Source organism: Mustela putorius, unplaced genomic scaffold (genome assembly GCF_011764305.1).
Source record: "Mustela putorius furo isolate JIRA1106 unplaced genomic scaffold, ASM1176430v1.1 tig00000827_pilon_pilon_pilon, whole genome shotgun sequence".
NCBI lineage: Eukaryota > Metazoa > Chordata > Mammalia > Carnivora > Mustelidae > Mustela > Mustela putorius.
Window position 1 is genome coordinate 1344763 of NW_025421489.1, and position 19448 is coordinate 1364210.

The following is a 19448-nucleotide window of genomic DNA, read 5'->3' on the forward strand; positions in this document are numbered from 1 at the left end:
GGGGCCACTGAGAACTTGTCCTTTCAGACCTCAGTGAAACTAAAGACTGAAAAATAGCACACTAGAAGAAGTCTCAGAGTGTGGTTTAACATTAAGTAGCAACTACCAGAGAAATGGGACAAAGTGTTTTATAAGTTAATGCAGTTTTGTTGGCCCTCACTGTTCACTTGCTAATAACAAATGCAAATCCTTAAACTCATTGCAGAGATAAGGGGCTCTTTTCAAGAGAAATGAAAAGACCATGACACTGATTATCAACTTTTGTCCAGTTGTCACTAAAATCAAGTTAGTACATGACTGTATCCCAAATATTTCAAAGATGCTGTCAATGAGACCACCTTTTTAGACTTATTTATTTCTATACTCTACCCTCTTGATTAAAACAAAGTCATCTAGGGAAACGTGAGCAAAAATTTCTTGACCCTTGAACATGCTACTCAGTAAACTGCAGGATCACAAAGAAATTGGTAAAGGCTGAAATGTCCATTAGGAGTAAAATCATACAAAACAGTCCCCAAAAGTCCAACAAAAACTCTTTGTATCACCAGTTTTGTGAAGGCCAATTTCTGCTTCCAGTGAGAGATACAGAAACCAGTAAGAGTGCTATTCTGAAAATCCTGGGATTTGAGCTACAGCCGTGTGTTGGCCACAAGCTTGCTACTGAATTGGGAGGAGTGGATTTCTCTGGGCTTCCATTCTGGTCTCTCCAAGAAGGAACCAGAAGAGAAGTTCCCTTCCAGTAATAGTAGTCTCTTTTAGTATGACTATTCTCTGGAGGAAAAAAAAGAGGGGGGAGCAGTATGATACAGACAGAAATTGAATGAGGTGTTAGGACAAATGGGTTCTGACCCCAGATCTTTATGACAGAACAGAAAATGACCCTGAACACGTTCTCCCCCCCCACCAACCTTGGTTGACAGTTATTTTTCCCCTGTCCTTGGTGGTTTTTTCCTGTTTGTAAAGAATTTTATTCTGAAACATCAATGTAACTTATTCCTAGGCATTATTCACAGCTTGTTAGGACATTTTAACAACTTCTTCTTCCTGTTTATTTGAATTCCTTTATTTATTGAGACTTAAAAGCAGAGATACGCATAATGGTCTTCCCTAGGGAATGCTTATTCACTAGCCTGTTCTTTAGAAAATTCCTTAAGGGACCATGCTTAGAAGTTACTTAGCTCTTATGTGGGAGCTTTTCTGGGAGAGGAAGTAGTAAAGAAAGGCATAAGGATCTATTTTAAGGGGGAAGGATAAGTTATCATTTGTTTTCTAAATTTCCTGGTACTAGATGGGTCCTTAATACATTTTCCCATTCCCACCTGTCTTTTTTCTTGATTCCCTATCTTGGCCAGATGCTGTCATCTGTTTGTGCCTTAAAAAGAACTTTTCTCTTAGATTTTATATGGACAATTCTTTTACCCCTTATTTTGGCCAAGATAAACCTGGAATTTCCCAAAATAAAATTTACTTAGAATATAAGCACGCATACACAGATGCACACACCAAACAATTAAAACAACTCACAAATACATAGAAATAAATCTATCAATTGATTTGTCGTCTCCAAATAGCCCAACACTAGCCACTAATGTCTTGGTCATTCAATATGATGGAGACCAACTTCTTTCACTTTTAAAAAAATATATACAATAGCTTAAAGTTAGGAAGAAATACTGGAGAGAAAAAAAGCATCCAAAAGTACTGCCATAAACAGTCTTGGTGTATCCACAGTTTACCTTTCAGGACCAATGAAAGGATGGAGCACAGCAGGGCCCAGGTGGCCTTGGGGCATCCGCAGTGCGGACTGTCAAGTATACTGGTCAGACCTCCCGTCCGACTCTCAATGCGCTGTCTCTATGGTTGGCTCTCTGTGGGTATCTCCAACCATGTTTCTTGAGTTTTCCCCTTACAGCTTTGATTAAATGCTTGCCTTTCTGTCAGCTTTCTTGATTTTGCTCAGGCTGTTCTTTCTAGAAATAATGTTCAGCAGGTGCTAACTCTATTTTCACATGTGACTAAGTCCTGTTTATTCCAGTGGGGTTTCAAAGGCCACCTCCTGGATAAGCCTTCCTGTCCCTGTTACTGTAAACATTCTCTGCTTCTTCTAACTCTCATAGGACACGGTTTGTATTCCTTTCATGGGACTGGAACGTCTTATTTTGTATAATGGTTTTTTACAGGCTTGCCTTATCCCTTCTATTAAAACATAAGCCCCCAGGTGCACAGACTATATACGCTTCAGCCGTCAGCTCCCACATGGTAGCATGAGGTCCGGGTCTTTACACAATGGGCTCAATAAACACTGAGACAACATCGGCATTATCTCAATTCATGATTTCCATGGTAGCAAGGATTTTATCACCATTGGTGTTAGGTTGAATGGGGCCATAAGAAATGTAGCCATCCTCTGGACTAAACACAGAAAGTAGGAAAGAAGAATACTTCAAAATAATCCCTAGATTTCTGGTTGGCATCAGGAATTGAGCAGTGGTGCCATTAACAAGAAAGGGACCAAAGAACTAATTTTGGGTGGGACAGTGTAAATTCAATTTTGGACATGTTCATTTTGAAGTGTCTTTGAAATATTCATGTGGAGATGGGAATCAAAAAGAATGGTTATTGTAAGAGCAGCCAGGATAAGCATTTTAAAAGCCCCACATATTAAGGGATATGAATAAACGTTCCAAAGGGTACATAATTCTCACAAAGACATAGTTACAGCCATTAGAGAAAAATTATCATGCCCAGAAAACAGAATAAAATAGAATCACACTGAAAAAACCCTATTATTACTTCCTACTGATTTTTCTGGGTTTTTTTTTTCCTTTTTTTCTGTAAAATCAGAATCCCATTCAACTGAATTTTCATGACATAAAGTCTTATACCTAAATAAAGAATTGAGAGCTGGAACCAAGGCTTTCAGTCCTGACGAGTTGGAAAACTTAGTTTGTCTTTCATTTGTTAATCCTTCCAGATCTGTCTCAAAGTCGCCTTATATCCTGGTTTGAAAACCATATAAGACCACTACAAATACAGCCATTATTTTTGGCCTAAGAAATAGCTATGTTTGAGTTACTTAATTCTTACAAACATTCCTTTTTGCTTCTATAAAATATAACCAAAAAACAATTTATACACATCAAAGTTAATCACCACTAGCATATCGAGGGTATCGAGCAAAATACTAAAGTTATTTTGCTTTGTATATAAAGCAAAAGAAAATGTTAAAGGTAACATGTTAATAATATAAACACCACAAAATGAAAAATTTTAAAAGACGGATTGATTGATTGATAGTTAGCAAGTGGGAAAAGAGGCAGAGGGAGAGAATTTTTCAAGCAGACTCCCCACTGAGCATGGAGCCTGAGGTGGGGCTTGATCCCAGGACCCAGGCGATCTCAACCCATGAGATCATGACCTGAGCCAAAACCAAGAGTTGGAAGCTCAACCGATTGAGCCACCCAGGTGCCCCACAAAATGAAATCCTGGTTTGGGATTTATCATTCCACTATGTACTGGGGTAGGTTTTGCCTTTATTTATAAGGAATGCACATCATACCTTAAATAACACTTTTAGGTAAAGATTCAAGATACATAAAAGAAAGAATTTCAAGAACCTGTTTGCATATTCCACATAATTTATTGCTTTAATATCTCAAAATAGCTTTCCTTTGTGGGGAGAAATTCCAAGATGGTTGCAAGAAAGGATTCTGCCTCATACAGATACCAGAACTAAGGGAGAAGCAAGGGCTTCTCACTGCATTTTCTTCACCTACAACATGGATTTGTCACCTAAGAATGGGAACCAGATGGTCTTGTATGGAACTTAGAGTCTTGAGGGAGTGACAAAGCTCAAGGTCAGTTTACAGATATTTTGAGGTGGTTGTGGCATTTCAGAAACCAGTGTTGCTGCAGGACGTGGAGCAGGGAGGGAGGGTTTCATTGGTGGCTTCTTAGAAGCAGCTCTTGGGGGAGGCTATTTGAGGCTTCCTTTGCTTCAGGCATAAGCCTGGCACTCTGCCTTCCTCTCAATTCTCTGAGCCATCCAGCATTTTTCACTCAATTGCTTTTCTTCTTAAATTGGGCTGGATTGTTTTTAGTCAAGAAAGCTTAATAGTACATTTCAATTACAAATGACTTTATCTATTGCCATGAAATCAGGCAACTAAATACAATACTGGATTCAGGAGCCAAACTTTTCCTTTTTAAAGATTTTATTTATTTTTCATTTGAGAGAGGGAGAATTGAGAGAATGAGTAGGAGGAGGGGCAGAGGGAGAGGCAGAGTACCTGTGGAGCGGGGAACCCAATGTGGGACTCGATCCCAGGACCCTGGGATCATGACCTGAGCTGAAGGCAGATGTTTCTCCGACTGAGCCTCCCCAGGGCCCAAGCCGAACTTTTCTTTTAAAATATTTTACAATTAAAACTTCTCACTGATTCAGTCTGCACTGTAACACTGTCAATTTAACTCCTGTGAAAATGCATTTCCATGGTTTGAGAGTTAGTCATGGAAGCAATTGCGGCTTCTGTGCATCTCAATTCCTCAGACCAGTTGAGTAAGTTATGCGAGTGACTTGTAATAGTCAGGCCTTGACTCAAAAAAGGAAGTTCTTGTATCCATCCCACAGTGCCTTCTAACACTGCCCCCTGGCCGTTATTGGGAAATTTAAAGTACTCAGTTTGTATTCAATTTATCATAGGACAGTCTTCTTTAAAACCAAATTAGGACTTTAAAAAAAAATTATCCGGCCAAATACATATATCAACCCAATTTCAAAATGTCAATATCACATACAAAACAATGTCACCTTTGAGTTAGCTATGCTGATTTAGTACAGTCAGATTTTGGATCAACTTTACCAGTGCTGGGAACTGTACCAAATCAAATAATTCTGCCTGATTTTGAAGACTACTTTTTCCCAAGGTGTTGCAAGTGGCTCCCTGCAGTGTCTCTTCTTTCGCCTGAATATGTTTCATACTTTGGAACTAGTATAAAAGTGCTGAGAGCAGGAAAATACTTCCTCCTCCTACGACCTCAGACTAAGATCTGTGGTCAAAAGTGTGTTGTACATTTAATGATCCAAACTCTGCTTTCACCCCTTCCAAATATACACTTGTGAAAGATAAAATATTTTTTAAGTTGAATTAAAATGACAAAGACCTTCTCCAAAACAAGATGAACATGACAGTGGACCTAAAAAGTCAGACACACCCTGGGAAGGAGGACAGAAACCACAGGCTGACACAAAGTCCAGGACTAGAAAAAGGCAGAAAAGGCCAGGACAGTAAAAGCAATGAAACACCCCACTCACAGTGAAGGCCCTGACCTAGGCTGGGAGCTGAATGTGGGAAGGGTTGTCTCTTACCTGAAAGAGAACACCAAAAAAATTCTGCATCTTCTTTCTTTTTTGGACCCAAGTACCTGTGATGGCAAGACCAAGCACACATTGGGTCTACTTCCTACTGTTTCCATGACCAGATCTGCAATATCCTCAAAGTGCTATTGAGCAGAAAGACTCTTGAAGCCATATTATGGCTAAGGCAAAACTTTCAAAATAGGAGAAGAGAATGCAGAAGAAAAGAAAAAGCAGAGCAAACTGCCCCCTCCCCCCAGTTCCAGGCAGGAGAGCAAATCAGAATTCTAAACCCCAGAAGGAAACCAAATATTAAGGAAGCAAATAAACCCAATAATCAAGACAATTCACCCTGGTTGGAATATAAATAATAAAAAAAAAAAAGACTGCTAAAGAGTCTACAGAGAAAAAGAAAAGAATTACATTCACACACAAAATAAATTAGCCAGATAGGAACAGCCAGATATAAAGACAGAAATGAATAAGGAATGTTTACAAAAAGTAAGAGACTGTAGAAATGAAAAATACAGCTGTTGACAGAAATATCAGCCTGAAAAAAAAAGTTTACTACTCTAGACTAGTCCTATTCTAAGGATTAGTGAATTGAGAAACAATTTTGAAGAAATCATCCAAAATACAGCAGAGGACTGATAAAGGAAAGACAAACATAAAGGAGAAAGCATAAGACACAGAAGGTATATTGGGACATTGCATTATTTATCTCTTAGAAAATAAAAAGAATAAGAGAAGATCAATATTTAACTGAATAATGACTGAAAATTTTCCACAATTCTGAGTGAAACAGAAGTTCTCACATTGAAAACATATTCAGAATTCTTAACAAGATCAACAAGAATCAATTTTGTGACTCAGAAACACAAGTGTTGAATCTCATATGGTGCCCAATGTAGAGTTGTTTTCAATAATTTTTTTCTTTGTTTTTATCTCTGGAACTTAGAGCAACAGACTTAGAATCTAAATATTGTTTAATTCAACCATTTTTACGATGTCTGAATGCTGGGAGACAATTATCCATGGGTCTCTCTCGTTTCTGCATGTCTTATATTAGCTTTGTTTCCAGACTGTATTTCCAAGAATGCTTGTATAGCAAATGGTGGAAATTAGAGATAATGACTCTCCATGACAGATGGAAGTTGTTTGCTTAACAAAATAGTAAAGATAATGTCTGCTCCAGGACAAAGTTTGGGCAGGTTCACTAGCCCTTCCCTTTTCAAAGATTGGAGTTTCCCAAGCTCAGGGTCCCTACACTATCTGGCAAACCTACTGTATACACTAATCTATCTAGGTCATTCCACATCAGCACTAGGATTTGTGGGACAAGAATAACCATCATGAATATAAAACTGATGTTCCTGGCTTAACAAGAATAGTAAGGTCCTTTGCCTCTGATCCTGGAGTCTCATATCTTCTGCCAATATGCTTGTAACTGGCAGGTCAACTATTAGCTTGCAAATAAGGTAAAATCTCAAATTTTCCATAGTTCTTGAGCACCCAACACGATGCTGGTACACTTCAATTTCTGTTCATTTTGTTTGTTTGCTTGTTGTTTGTCCACTTGCTCTGGGAAGTATGGGATTGTGGCTGACTATGGAACTACAGTCACAAAAAGAAGGAAGGAAGGACATGTGCGAGCCCAGGGCCATCTCCTCACTGTAAACTACACACCTCCTTCCTTCTTCTCTGTAATTCATTCCACTCACAATGTAATGTTCCCTCACTACAGGTATATGAGTTCTGTTTCTCTAGCAAGGCTGTAAACTCATATAGGCAAGGCCTAACCTCCAGAGACGTCTACTATCATTACTTTGTTTACTCATGTGAATAAAGCCTGGGTTTAGGGACCAGGATTTGAATTCCTGCTAGGTCATTCATTGCCTGTGTTGCCTTGTAGAAGTTAATTAGCCTCTGTAAACTTTGGTTCTTCTCAGCCGTGAAAATGGAGTGTCCTATATCAGGGATGTTACAAAATCACATGAGATAATATAAAATCCTAACAATGTCTGGCACACAGTTAGGCATTAAACAAATAGGAATGAAACATGTGACCCCGACAGGAATTCAAATAGAATCACCTTTTAAGTCATGCACCATTTTCTTTTTTTTTTTTTAAGACTTTATTTATTTGACAAACAGAGATCAGAAGTAGGCAAAGAGCCAGACAGAGAGAGAGGAGGAAGCAGGCTCCCAGCTGAGCAGAGAGCCTGATGTGGGACTCGATCCCAGAACCCTGGGATCATGACCTGAGCCGAAAGCAGAGGCTTAATCCACTGAGCCACCCAGGCGCCCCCATGCACCATTTTCCACTCACTTTTCCTCACTTAGCCCTTAAATAATGATATGCTCCTTAAATGAAACTAATAGAATTCTCAAGAATAAACTGAAACTACAAAAGACTACCCTTTGACTTAGCACTGTGTCTAGGAACTTATCTTAAGGAAATAATAAGGGATTCATGTGCAACTCTGTTCATTACAATGTTACTTATCAGAGACAGAAACAATTAGTAACAACCTAAATATCTAATAATAAGGGATTATTTAAATCAATTATTGAAAAGTCATACAAGGTAATGCTGGCAGTATTTAAAAAATCTGTCATAGAATAATATGAATGACATGGAGTTAATGACATGGCTATTCACTCTTCAGTGGGAAAAAGTAGGCTCCAACACATAGATCAATGGAAGAGGATAGAAAGCCCAGAAATAAACCTACCTTATATGGTCAATTAATCTGAAAAAGGAGGCAAGAGTATACAATGGGATAAAGACAGTTTCTTCAATGGTATTAGGAAACTTGGGCAGCTACGTGTAAAAGAATGAAACTGGACTACTTTCTTACACAAAAATAAAGCCAAGATGGATTAAAGACCTAAAAGTGAGACCTGAAACCATAAAACTAAAAGATAACACAGGCAGTATTCTCTTGGACATTGGTTTGGACATTGGCCTGGACATTGGCCTTAGCAACATTATTTATGGGCATGTTTCTTCAGCCAAGGAAAACAAAAGCAGAAATAAATTATCAGGACTACATCAAAATAAAAACCTCTGCACGACAAAGGAGACCACTAACAAAATGAAAAAGCAACTACTGAATGGGAAAAGATATATGCAAATGATATATCCAAAAAGGGATTTAATATCCAAAATATATAAAGAAATTTTACAACCCAACATTAACAAATAATCTGATTAAAAATGGAAGAAGACACAAATAGACATTTTCCCAAAGATATACAGATGACCAACAGACACGCAAAGATGTTCAAGATCCCTATTCATCAGGGAAATGCAAATCAAAACCACAATAAGATATCACCTCAGACCCGTCAGAATGGCTAGTATCAAAAAGACAAGAAATAATGTGTTGGTGAGGATGTGGAAAAAAGGGAATGTTCACACACTGTTGGTGAGAATGTAATCTGGTGTAGTTACTCTGCAAAACAGTATGGAGATTCCTCAAAAAATTTAAAATAGCAATACCATACAATCCAGTCATTCCACTAATAGCTATTTACCCCCCAAAAATGAAAAACTAATTTGAAAAGATATATGCACCCATGTGTTCACTGTGCCATCATTTACAATAGTCAAGATATGGAAGCAACCCAAGTGTCTATGGAAAGGTGAATGGGTAAAGAAGATATAGCATAACTATATAATGGAATATTACTCAACTATAAAAGGAATGAGATCTTGCCATTTGAAAAACATGGATGGACCTAGAAGGTATATATGCTAAGTAAAACAATCCAACAGAGAAAGACAAATATTGTCTCGTTTCACTTATATGTGGAATCTAAAAAACAAAACAAACAAACAAACAAAAATCCCCAAACAGTCTCATAAATAGAGAGAACAAACTGGTGGTTGTCAGACGGGAGGACAGTATGGGGGATGGGTGAAATAGGTGATGGGAATTACTAAGGGAAAAAAAAAGCAGGTTCCAGGACACATATAAATAGTATTCTAATTTTTAAACAACGTATATCCATCCATAAGATACTAGAAGGTTATAGATTAAAATGATATACTTGATTCATTTTGTTGTATACTTCTCTGTATCAACTTAGTTCCTTGAGATAAACATATATACTATCTATAATAAGTAAAAGGCATATTCAATATTACATAAACTATACATAGTAGATTATTAGAAACCCAAATAGGAAGTAGGAGTAATGATATTTAAAATATTTCTGAATAGAGTTCAACCGGAAAAAAATGATACCAAGAAATAATACTTTCCAAAAAGTCTTTTCAGGTTTATGTCTCTTTTTAAGTCTCAAATATAAGATACCTTAACTTTATAGAAGATCAGAAAACACAAGAAAACGTATGCCAACACTAATCATCCACTAAAGTTTACGTTCTTTATTCTGATGAAGTTGTTTAGAAAATGCTGCAAGCAACGTTACCAATATCGGGATGCAACTCAACACGTGAATTCACTTTTCATGCAAGTATCCCCTTATCTCAGAACCCACAGTGCACTAATTTAAATGAGTTCTTTTTTTCCACCTTCAGCGCTATCACATTATAAAAATGTGCAGTGTCATTAGGTAATGTTTGGACTTTGTGAATGAAGATGTTATTTGATTACCTGGCCTTTTCTGTGCCTCCCATGCCTTGATGAATGCCGATGAATTCCATGAGCTGTTTTTGCAACACCACGTCTTTGCCCTCGATTTGAGTAATGAATTTATGCTGTAAAAGGTCTGACACTGTTGGGCGCTTTTCATAATCTTTAGTCAAGCACCTGCACTGGCCAAAAAAAAAAAAAAAAGAGAGAGAGAGAGGAGCGAGAGAGCAAGAGAGAAGGAAAGAAAGATGTAATTACTAGATAAGTTCAAGTTTTGATGTTATTATTCATTCTCCTAACAACTAGTGTAACACAAGAGAGCAACGCTCCTCACAGTGTTCATCCTGAGAGGCATGTCTCAGAGCATGTTAACCTGCAATATGGCGGAACGCGTGTTTGTGAACGGGGACACGTCTGGGAGCAAGACCACGTAGCCTTCCCAACTGCCGACTACACATGGTCCCCTTGGGCAAGCATGCTGGCATAGTGGTGAGGAAATGCAATCTCCCCTGCAGGCCGCTTTACAAGCCAGCAGTTAAAGAATGAAGGAGTGAAGTCATTACAGTTTGAAAGCTTATCTAAAATTAAAACAAACTTCTCTGTTTCCCTCCCCTAATTCCTTTAAAGGCTTCTCGGTTGATCTATTTCTTTTCTATGTGATAAAACTGCTAAACTAATGTGCGGGGGATGTTTAAATCCCATATCGGTGCACATCTTTGGGGGTCTAGGTTGTAGCATGAGAAAGGATAAAGTTAGTGAGGACACTTGAAACAGCATCACAGGAGGGTCAGTTGAACAAGTGGGACATTGAATCAGCCATGACAGCTGTCTTCAAATATCTGGAAGAGAGATTAGACTAGTTTTCAGTGGTCACAAGAGACAAAGAACCCAGGATCGATTTGTGGAATTAGGAGAGAAAGAGATTTGAAGGCAGCATATGGAAGAACTTTTCAACAGGGAGGCTTCTTAAAGTCACAATGGGCTGCACTGGGTAGGATCACCTTGATTAGGGATGAGGACATCTTGATGGATGGCTACCCAGTGCACATGCTCGGGAAGGATTTATGCCCTGGATACGACTTGGACTGTGTCAACCTCCAGGACCCTTCCCACCCTGGGATTCAGAGGATCTGTGCTTGTGAAACAACTGATCAGTGCTGGGCTAGCACTTGGTGACATAGAAAAAAAAAAGAAAGAAGAAAAAGAAAGAGGAAGAAGGAGCCATGCCTTGACTTGGGCCGTGGCATTTCTAATCTGTACCGTTACTCCTCCTGGGATGATGATTTGGTCATTTACCTTCCTGGGCTTAACCAGTAACATATTTCGCAAGGATGGTAAAATACACTAAGGAACCAGGATGATGATGTCTGAGCATTAAGAATAAGTGCTCTTCGTGATCATTTAGTTTAACAGAATGTATCCTTTTCTGACATCTGGAGCTCTTGGTCAATGGACTGAGTGTAGTCACATATGTGACTCTTTTCTCCAAGTAAAAGTGTATCAAAGAGCTGGTATGTACCAGGCACTCTGCAGGACGGAGGCGTTACAGGGACAAAAAAGGCATATCCGGTGCCCTGAAGTTCCTGTCTGGAAGAGAGGCTTCCAAACAGCTGTTCCTCATGGAAGAGGAGCAAAACGCAGCGAGAGCACACAGGGCAGAATGCTAACTAGCTGCCGGGAGGAAGTCGGGGAATGTTTCCTGGAGGTGAAACCGTGTGGAATGTGTCAAAGCCACAAGGTCCACTGAAGATCTGTGTGGAAGGACCGCAGACATGGGGCACGATTACGAATTGTCGGAGCCCTTCAAAGTTCTCAGTGATTCTCCTAGAAGACGCGTAAGGTCTGACTACACTTTCTCAAATCTTCTGTACTGCACGGTCCGTACTCAGTAACAGATGCTCATGTGAAAACTGGGGAACAAAATGTGACTCTCAGTCCCCAGGTTTTCATATCCCTTAACTCTAGGCCTTTTGTCTTTTCAGGAATAAGGCAATAAGCAGATACTCTTGGTAGAAACACTAATGACTCTATTACGGGTATGACTGGGTCCTCCACTTTCTTTGCCCTTTCTACATTTTCTAAGTAGTGTCCGACACCACATAATATTTTTTTTTGGGGGGGGGGACTTTATTTATTTGAGAGACAGAGAGCATGAGCAGGGCGAACAGCAGAGAGAGAAGCAGATTCCCTGCTAAGCCGGGAGCCCAACCTGGGGCTTGATCCCAGGGTCCTAGGATCATGACCTGAGCCCAAAACAGACACTTAACCAACTGAGCCACCTAGATGCCCTGACACATGTAATCTTAATGTCCCCTGTCTCCCATTTACAACTTGGAGTCATTCCTTACCTTATTTGTCAATATTATTGTTGTTTATGGTGAGGATGTAATAAAATTGTGATAAGAGGTTTGTGGGGCAGATAGTCAGAAACTGTTGACCCATATCTTCCAGTCGATTGCCCAGAGGCACTGCCCTTGTGCTAAATATTTGTCAAATTAAAATGTTCACTGAATTTGAAATAATAAGCATTTTATCAAATAATTATCTGATTCAGTGACTGCAATGAAAATCCCGACTGTGAAGGGAATGAGTGATGCCAATAAACAAAGGGTTAAAAATAGTGGACTGAACCAAAGGTGGGTGAGTAGGTGGGAGTTGGGAGAGTGTGACTTGCAAAAAGCAGGTAGATGGAAGGATGTGTTTATGGACCACAAAGCAACCTCAGAGGCATAGCTATCTGTAAGCACATGAACATGACCCTGAGATCATAATTTGAGCAATAATGGATTCACTGAATGTTCAGAAGACAGTACAAATGTTGGTTTTGTAGACAATAGTGGACACCCTCTGGGGCTGTTCCATAGATAAGAAATAAGGAGGAGATTCAGAAGTGTTGTAAAAGGCACATTTCCAAGTTCTAGCAGGATGGTATCTCTTGTTTTTTTTTTTTTTTTTTTTTTTTTAAAGACTCTGTTGTTACTCACTTGCTAATGAAGTCATTGAATTCTGCTGACCATATCTCAGGCTGCCTTAGTTTGGGGGGTGGATTCCTGGAAAAAATAAGAACCAAGGTTGGATTGTGCACATTCGTCAGTCGGGGCAAAGTCAGAGCTGAACAGACTGGAGCATGAGTGTGATCGGGGGTTCTGCCAGGCATAAATCAAGCATGGCCACAATTTTCTGATTCAAAGACAGAGGATTAGTTATTAAGCATTCTTCGTATAAAATGACAGCTTCCTTGTTTCTCAGCGAGCACTTAATATATGACCCAATTTTTCTGATAATTTTTTTTCTTTTAAGGAATCTTTTCCCTTTTACCTGAGTGCCCTAGGGGGAAACATCTAAACTTGGCAAAATAGAAACAACGAATACTGGGGAATTTTTAAATTTTTATTATTTTATTTTAACTTGAGTCCTGCAGAAGTCTCTGAGGAATGGCCAGGCCACACAGAGGTGACCTGAAAGGTGGATCATTTAGAGTACAAGGGACACTGTAGCAGACAAGAGCAGAGTAGAATGCCTTTAGTAGGAGTTGTTCTGTTGCTGCTGGAAACAAGGTTATAGAAGTAAGGAACTGGAAAGTATGATTAGCTGGAAAGCTCTGAATGCCACTTAAAATATTTCGTTATTAGTTGCCACTATTTTAAGGCCAAACAAATCTTGTTCTTCTTTGACATGTTCATGAATATGAAGGCACATCCCTTGGAGATGAGGCTGATCTAACTCCGTCATCAAGAAGCACTGATCAACCGTGATGACTGAATTTGCTGAAATACTGCTTTCCACTAATCCTAACAGCGCTTTGTTTTCATTAGTGGGATGGAAACGCTTTGTCTTCAGTTCTGCATTACTCCTTAAATAGCTTATAATGAAATTAGTGTACAGTTTATACAGGCTCATTAAAGAAAAGTGCAGCCACTCATCTACCCTAGATCATGCCTCGAGCTCATTGTACAAGTCTTAGAACTATCTGAAGACTGCTGATTTGCACATTAAAAGAAGTCATTCTCTTCCCCAAGAGTCTTGCTTTGCTTCTTGTCCTCCTGAAAATTTCCCAAGATTTACTGGCTTGCTTGTAACAACAAAGTTTTGATGATTTTAGAACATTCAGAATGGGCTAACTTTTCAGAGCCCTTTTTTTTTTTTCTCATTATTTCTATAGCTCATGTTCTAAGTCCTCCATGCTAGAGATATAATGGTGGCAGAAGTTGGAGGAAGTAAGTAAGAGGGTGCAACTTCCAGAAACATCAGTGTTGTCATCCCTTGTCCATCCAAGGGTCATCACCAAGAATCACTGCATCCAGCTAACTCTGGTAGTTTAAACCATAAATAAAAGGGCTCAGGAAGTGTAGTGCTTCATGCCGACACTAAGAGTTAGGAAATGTATATATTTTTTTCTGTTTTCCTCATATTTAATGAAATGTCTTAGACTTGGCATAGGTTTTCTATTCTTTTTTGTAATCTTATTTCCCCACTTACCAACCAAACAGCATATTTTACAAATAACTAGACCTGGGATTTACTCATAAATTATTATGTAAAGGATGATAAAGTCATGATAATTTAGAACATAGATATCAGAAAGGAAGTTCAAAGATAAAGTGAAAAATGCATTCAAAATCTTTGGTCTTCTACTGATTTAAATACATGCCAAATATTCCAAATAGACCCCTTTTGACATGAATGTAACATACTGACATTATTTCTTTAGAACTGGAGAACTCTTCCCAGGGCTTTGAATATATGGTCCTAAGTGCTATAGGCATTAAGATGACAAAATTTGTTTGAAAAAAGTATATAACTTATCACCTCACCACTCCCCTGGGTGTGCATTCTACTAGGACTATGTACCAGGCATAATCCTTAAAACAGTCCTCAAAAGGGAACACATATATAATAAAAATAGGCAGTCTTTTCAAATCAGTGTTCTGAAATGTCTAGGAACTAACCAAAACATATATAAAATAACATTTAATTAGTAATAGGATAGACACAGGAACGTTTGTCAATATATCCACTGAAGGGAAAGGTCTACACAGAGAGGAAAGTGCTTTCATGACTCCAAAAGGATTATTCTAAATTTACTGTTTTATATGAATACACTCAAATATTAACATCTAAAGTCTTTGCTATTATATCAGTAAATTTTGTGTATTGTTTTATTAATGATATCATTTTAAACCTCCAAAGAAAAGTCTTAGCAAGTAGTTAAAAAAAATCACTGGATTGATAGAGCGAAGCAAAGCCAATCACTGTGGTACCGACAGTGGCCCCGGGCCTTATTGACAAATTTGGGAGTAGATAAAGAGTGGGAGGAACTGCTGCTCTCAGAGCTCAAATCCCTGCAAAAGGAAGACATACCAAGTATCTAGAGAAAGCTCTTACTTAGATCAGGGAAATGAAACCACTGAATACATACAGTATTTCAGAAGAGGCAGAAGATATCCCAGACCACTGTGCTCCCACTTTGCTAAAATACATTGACTATTTCCCTGATGAGCACCAGCTGAAGGGAGAAAGATAGGCTACAGACACCGTACCCCCCATGTTAGTCCTCTGACCTTGGAATTTTGAAGAGTGCCCTCATCGGATGCAGGTCGGCTAGCGGAGGCTCTCCATCCCCTAGCTCGATGGCCGTGATCCCCAGGGACCAGGTGTCACACCTGGCATCATAAGTGGTATCCAGTTGCTGTTCACATGCAATCACCTAGCAGAAAATGCAAAAAAAAAAAATAAATAAATAAACAAAAACAAAAACAAACCAGGGTGAAGTTTGTGATTTTAGCAAACACTGTAGCAAAAGTAAGCATGAAAGTCCCAAGTTTTATATTAAACATTCATGTGACAAATATTTACAAGTTTTAGTCCTAATAGCCCCAAAGTGAAAACAAGCCAAATGTCCATCAACTGGTGGTAGGTAAACAAAATACTGTGCATATATACAATGGAATATTATTCAGCCATCAAAAGGAGCAAACCACTGATGTATGCTACAACATGTGTAAACACTAAGAGAAATAAGTCAGACACAAAGGCCACATATTGTTATGATTCCACTTACATGACACGTCCAGAAGAGGCAATTCCATAGACAAAAAGCAGATTAGTGGTTGTGTAGTGTAGGACAGCTTAGGAGAAAATGGGGAGTGACTGCTAATGAGTAAGGGGTTTCTTTTAGGGGGAAAGAAAATGCTCTAAAATTAGATTGTGATGATGGTTGCACAACCCTGTAAACATACAGTTAACAATCATTAAACTGTACGTATCAAATGAGTTAATTCTATGGTAGATGAATTTTATCTCTACAAAGCTGTTTAAAATAAAAAACACATTCAGATGAATTTTCTCTTCTTTTGGGTCTCTTGGTCTTCCTTAGCATAAAAACGTATTTTGCCCCACCAACTTTTGTTGTTGTTGTTATTTTATGACATCATATATGTGGTCTAGGAATAGCTCGCCAAAGGCTTGGGTGAATTTATGCTCCAATTTGTCTAAAAAATCCTTAGCTTATGCTTTCCTAGTGTTATTGTAAATACTATTCCCCTTTTCTTGGCAAAGTATGGTGGCTTGTAAAAATGATAGGGTCACTTACCATGGTCACTCTTTCCCTAGTCCCTTTCATCCTAAAACATGCATGGACTTTGGTCTCGGAGGATGGCTTTATGTAACCAGCAAATGCTTCCTCTGAATTAGAATTTAATTTAAAAATGTCAGAAGAGAATTCCACTGTTCAACTGATAAATGAACAATATTGCCTCTGAGGCCCTAAAAACACTGAAATAATTCTATGCCATTAGTTATGGAGAATATATTTAATTTTATTTACTTAGCTGCTTTCTAATTCTATGAGATTGGTCATTAATAACATAGAGCTGGTGTATAACCCATGACTTCACGAGCTAGAGAGCTGATTATTCAAAATATATATACTTCAACAATTCTAGATAAGTGGAAATTTATTGAAATACTGCCAATCATTCATAAGTTGGGAAATGTTTATTGCAGAAGAATAAGTACAATATGCACAAAATCTGGAACATGCACATATTTACACGACAGCTTAAAAAGATCACAGTGAGGGCACCTGGGTGGCTCAGTGGATTAAAGCCTCTGTTTTCCTCTCAGATCATGATCTCAGGGTCCTAGGATCGAGCCTGTATTGGGCTCTCTGCTCAGCAGGGAGCTTCCTCCTCTCTCTCTCTCTCTCTCTCTCTCTCTCTCTCTGCCTGCCTCTCTGCCTACTTGTGATCTCTGTCTGTCAAAGAAATAAATAAAATCTTAAAAAAAAAAAAAAGATCACAGTGAACCTTTCTCTTTTAGGTAACATCCACTGGTTTGTTAAGCAGAAAAGTACTTTCAAACTGTGTTTGTGCTATTGGAAGCTTACTAATAATAAATAATGACTTATCAGTAAAATGACAGTCTGGTAATTGCATATTAAGGAGTGTCAATTTTAATTATTAACTCATTTAATACTCTGGTAATTAAATTTTAGATAGATAAAAATATTTTCTCTTACTTAGACAGTGGTTCCAAGATCCACTAATCAAAATTGCTTTCTTAACTAGAAGAAAACTTAAATACCAAAGTCTTTGTTACTATAACATGGAAAATACAAAGCTAGGTTATTGACTATTTAATATTAATCAAGTAATAACACAATTATTACATAGTATAGTATTTATATTATTGTTTTTCTACATTACTAAAATACATAATAAGCTATACTGTTTAATATTATCCCTATATTTTACTAATTTCCCATTTTAAAATTTTTTTCATAAGCTTTTAAAACACTACTAATATATCAGAACAAACTGAAGAATCTCTCACTTCACATCCTCTTACTCAATTTTGATTTTCTTTATATGACCACACTTCCTATTCCTATTCCAGGATGTACACCCTGTTTAAAAATTTTTGAATCCAGGGCACCTGGCTGGCTCAGTTTGTTAAGTGTCACCCTTCGTTTGGCTCAGGTCATGATCTCAGGGTCCCAGGATCAAGCCCTGTATAGGGCTCACTGCTCAGTGGGGAGACTGCTTCTCTCTCTCCCTCTGCCTGCCATTCCCCTGTTTGTGCTGCACTGTCTCTCTCTCTCTCTCTCTCTCTCTCTCTCTGTGTCAAATAAACAAAATCTTTAAAAAAAGCTTTTGAATCCACTGGAATTTTTAAGACTCTAAAGATAATGTAACCTTTCTCCATGTTTTATATTCCATTTACATTTCACTTTTTTTGTAAGTACTAATTGAATTAATATTAAAATAGAAACAGCACACAATGGTTTAATCCCCAAACACATTTCATTCTAAGGCTTTGCAATATTAATGCAGTATTTGAACCACTTCCCGCCCTTGACTCCCTGGAAAATGGTAAATAAATAGCAGAACATTTCCCAGAGGTTGAAGAGAGAGCTTTCAAACATAAGTGTTCTTTATGGATAAACATAATTAAAAAGATTAAAGGCATTAAGAATGGCTGTGGAGAGAAGATGGGACTCTAGAAAACTTCTTCCCTCAGCAATTTTGGCAGTTCATCCACAACTTCCCAAAGGTAACAGTTTGAAAAGAGTCTATTTAAGCTCAATGTTGTCCCCAAGCAAGACAGGCCCAATGTAGGAACCTGTGATACAGGTTAGTCACCACAAATCTGATCTTAAAGGCTAGGAGTTTTCCTAATATTTCTACTATAATATTAATAATATGGATGCATGTTAAGCAATTAAATGCAAATTTAACTTAAAAATTTAAGGCTGCAAGCAGTTTCTCTTTACCTCATCTGATTCATTCATTCACTCCTTCATTTATTCATGTTCATTCATAGTCCATTTACCGAACACCTCCCATGTTCCTTCTCACACATGCAAAAGCCTTACATAAAAACAACTGACGTTTTCTTCTAGTACCTTCCGAAACACATATGGAGATAGAGTATGCATGAAAAGGAAAGTCAGAAAAGATCAAATATTACATCTGTCCCTCTCAAAACTATCTGACCTCAGGAGCCATCCAAAATGGCGTGCCTACGGAGGTGTTCCGACGGTGCTGAGTGCTGGTGAGCTGTGCAGACACACCTGAAAGAAAGACACAAGATTTCAATTCTTGCATTAATTACTCAGGCAAAGAGACTCCAACGGCAGTATATTTCTTTACAAACTACCATTAAAATTCTGTTCCTTTAAAGCTGCCATGGAACTTGAGTATTCTAAGTCAGGATTTCCTCATCGCCAAAATATAGAATGGTCCTCTAATCTTCTGTTTCTCATATCCAACATCTCTATCCTTAAAGCCCCATTTCAAGTTTTATTCCTCTATGCTGACAGCTGGTCCTGATCATACTAACCTTTATTTTTTGACCTCCTGTATTTGTAACTACCTGTTTATATTATGTAGTTTGGCATGTAATTGTTATTTGATAAGATTCCTCCCCCCCTCTCCTCCCTTTGCCCACTACCAAATTCTGGTGAGTTTGAGACTTTTTCTATGGTG

General features: G+C 38.2%; 1 protein-coding gene across 1 annotated transcript in view; it reads right to left on the reverse strand.

Annotated features, from left to right (window-relative positions):
- Window positions 1-19448, reverse strand: part of MYO3A (myosin IIIA) — a 232753-nt gene that overhangs the window by 156617 nt on the left and 56688 nt on the right. Inside the window, exons 7-10 of the mRNA XM_004757631.3 lie at window positions 18957-19033; window positions 15522-15667; window positions 12945-13010; window positions 9982-10137 (exon numbers count right to left, since the gene is read on the reverse strand). Coding sequence (XP_004757688.1) covers window positions 9982-10137; window positions 12945-13010; window positions 15522-15667; window positions 18957-19033 — 445 coding nt within the window. The remainder of the gene's footprint in view (window positions 1-9981; window positions 10138-12944; window positions 13011-15521; window positions 15668-18956; window positions 19034-19448) is intronic.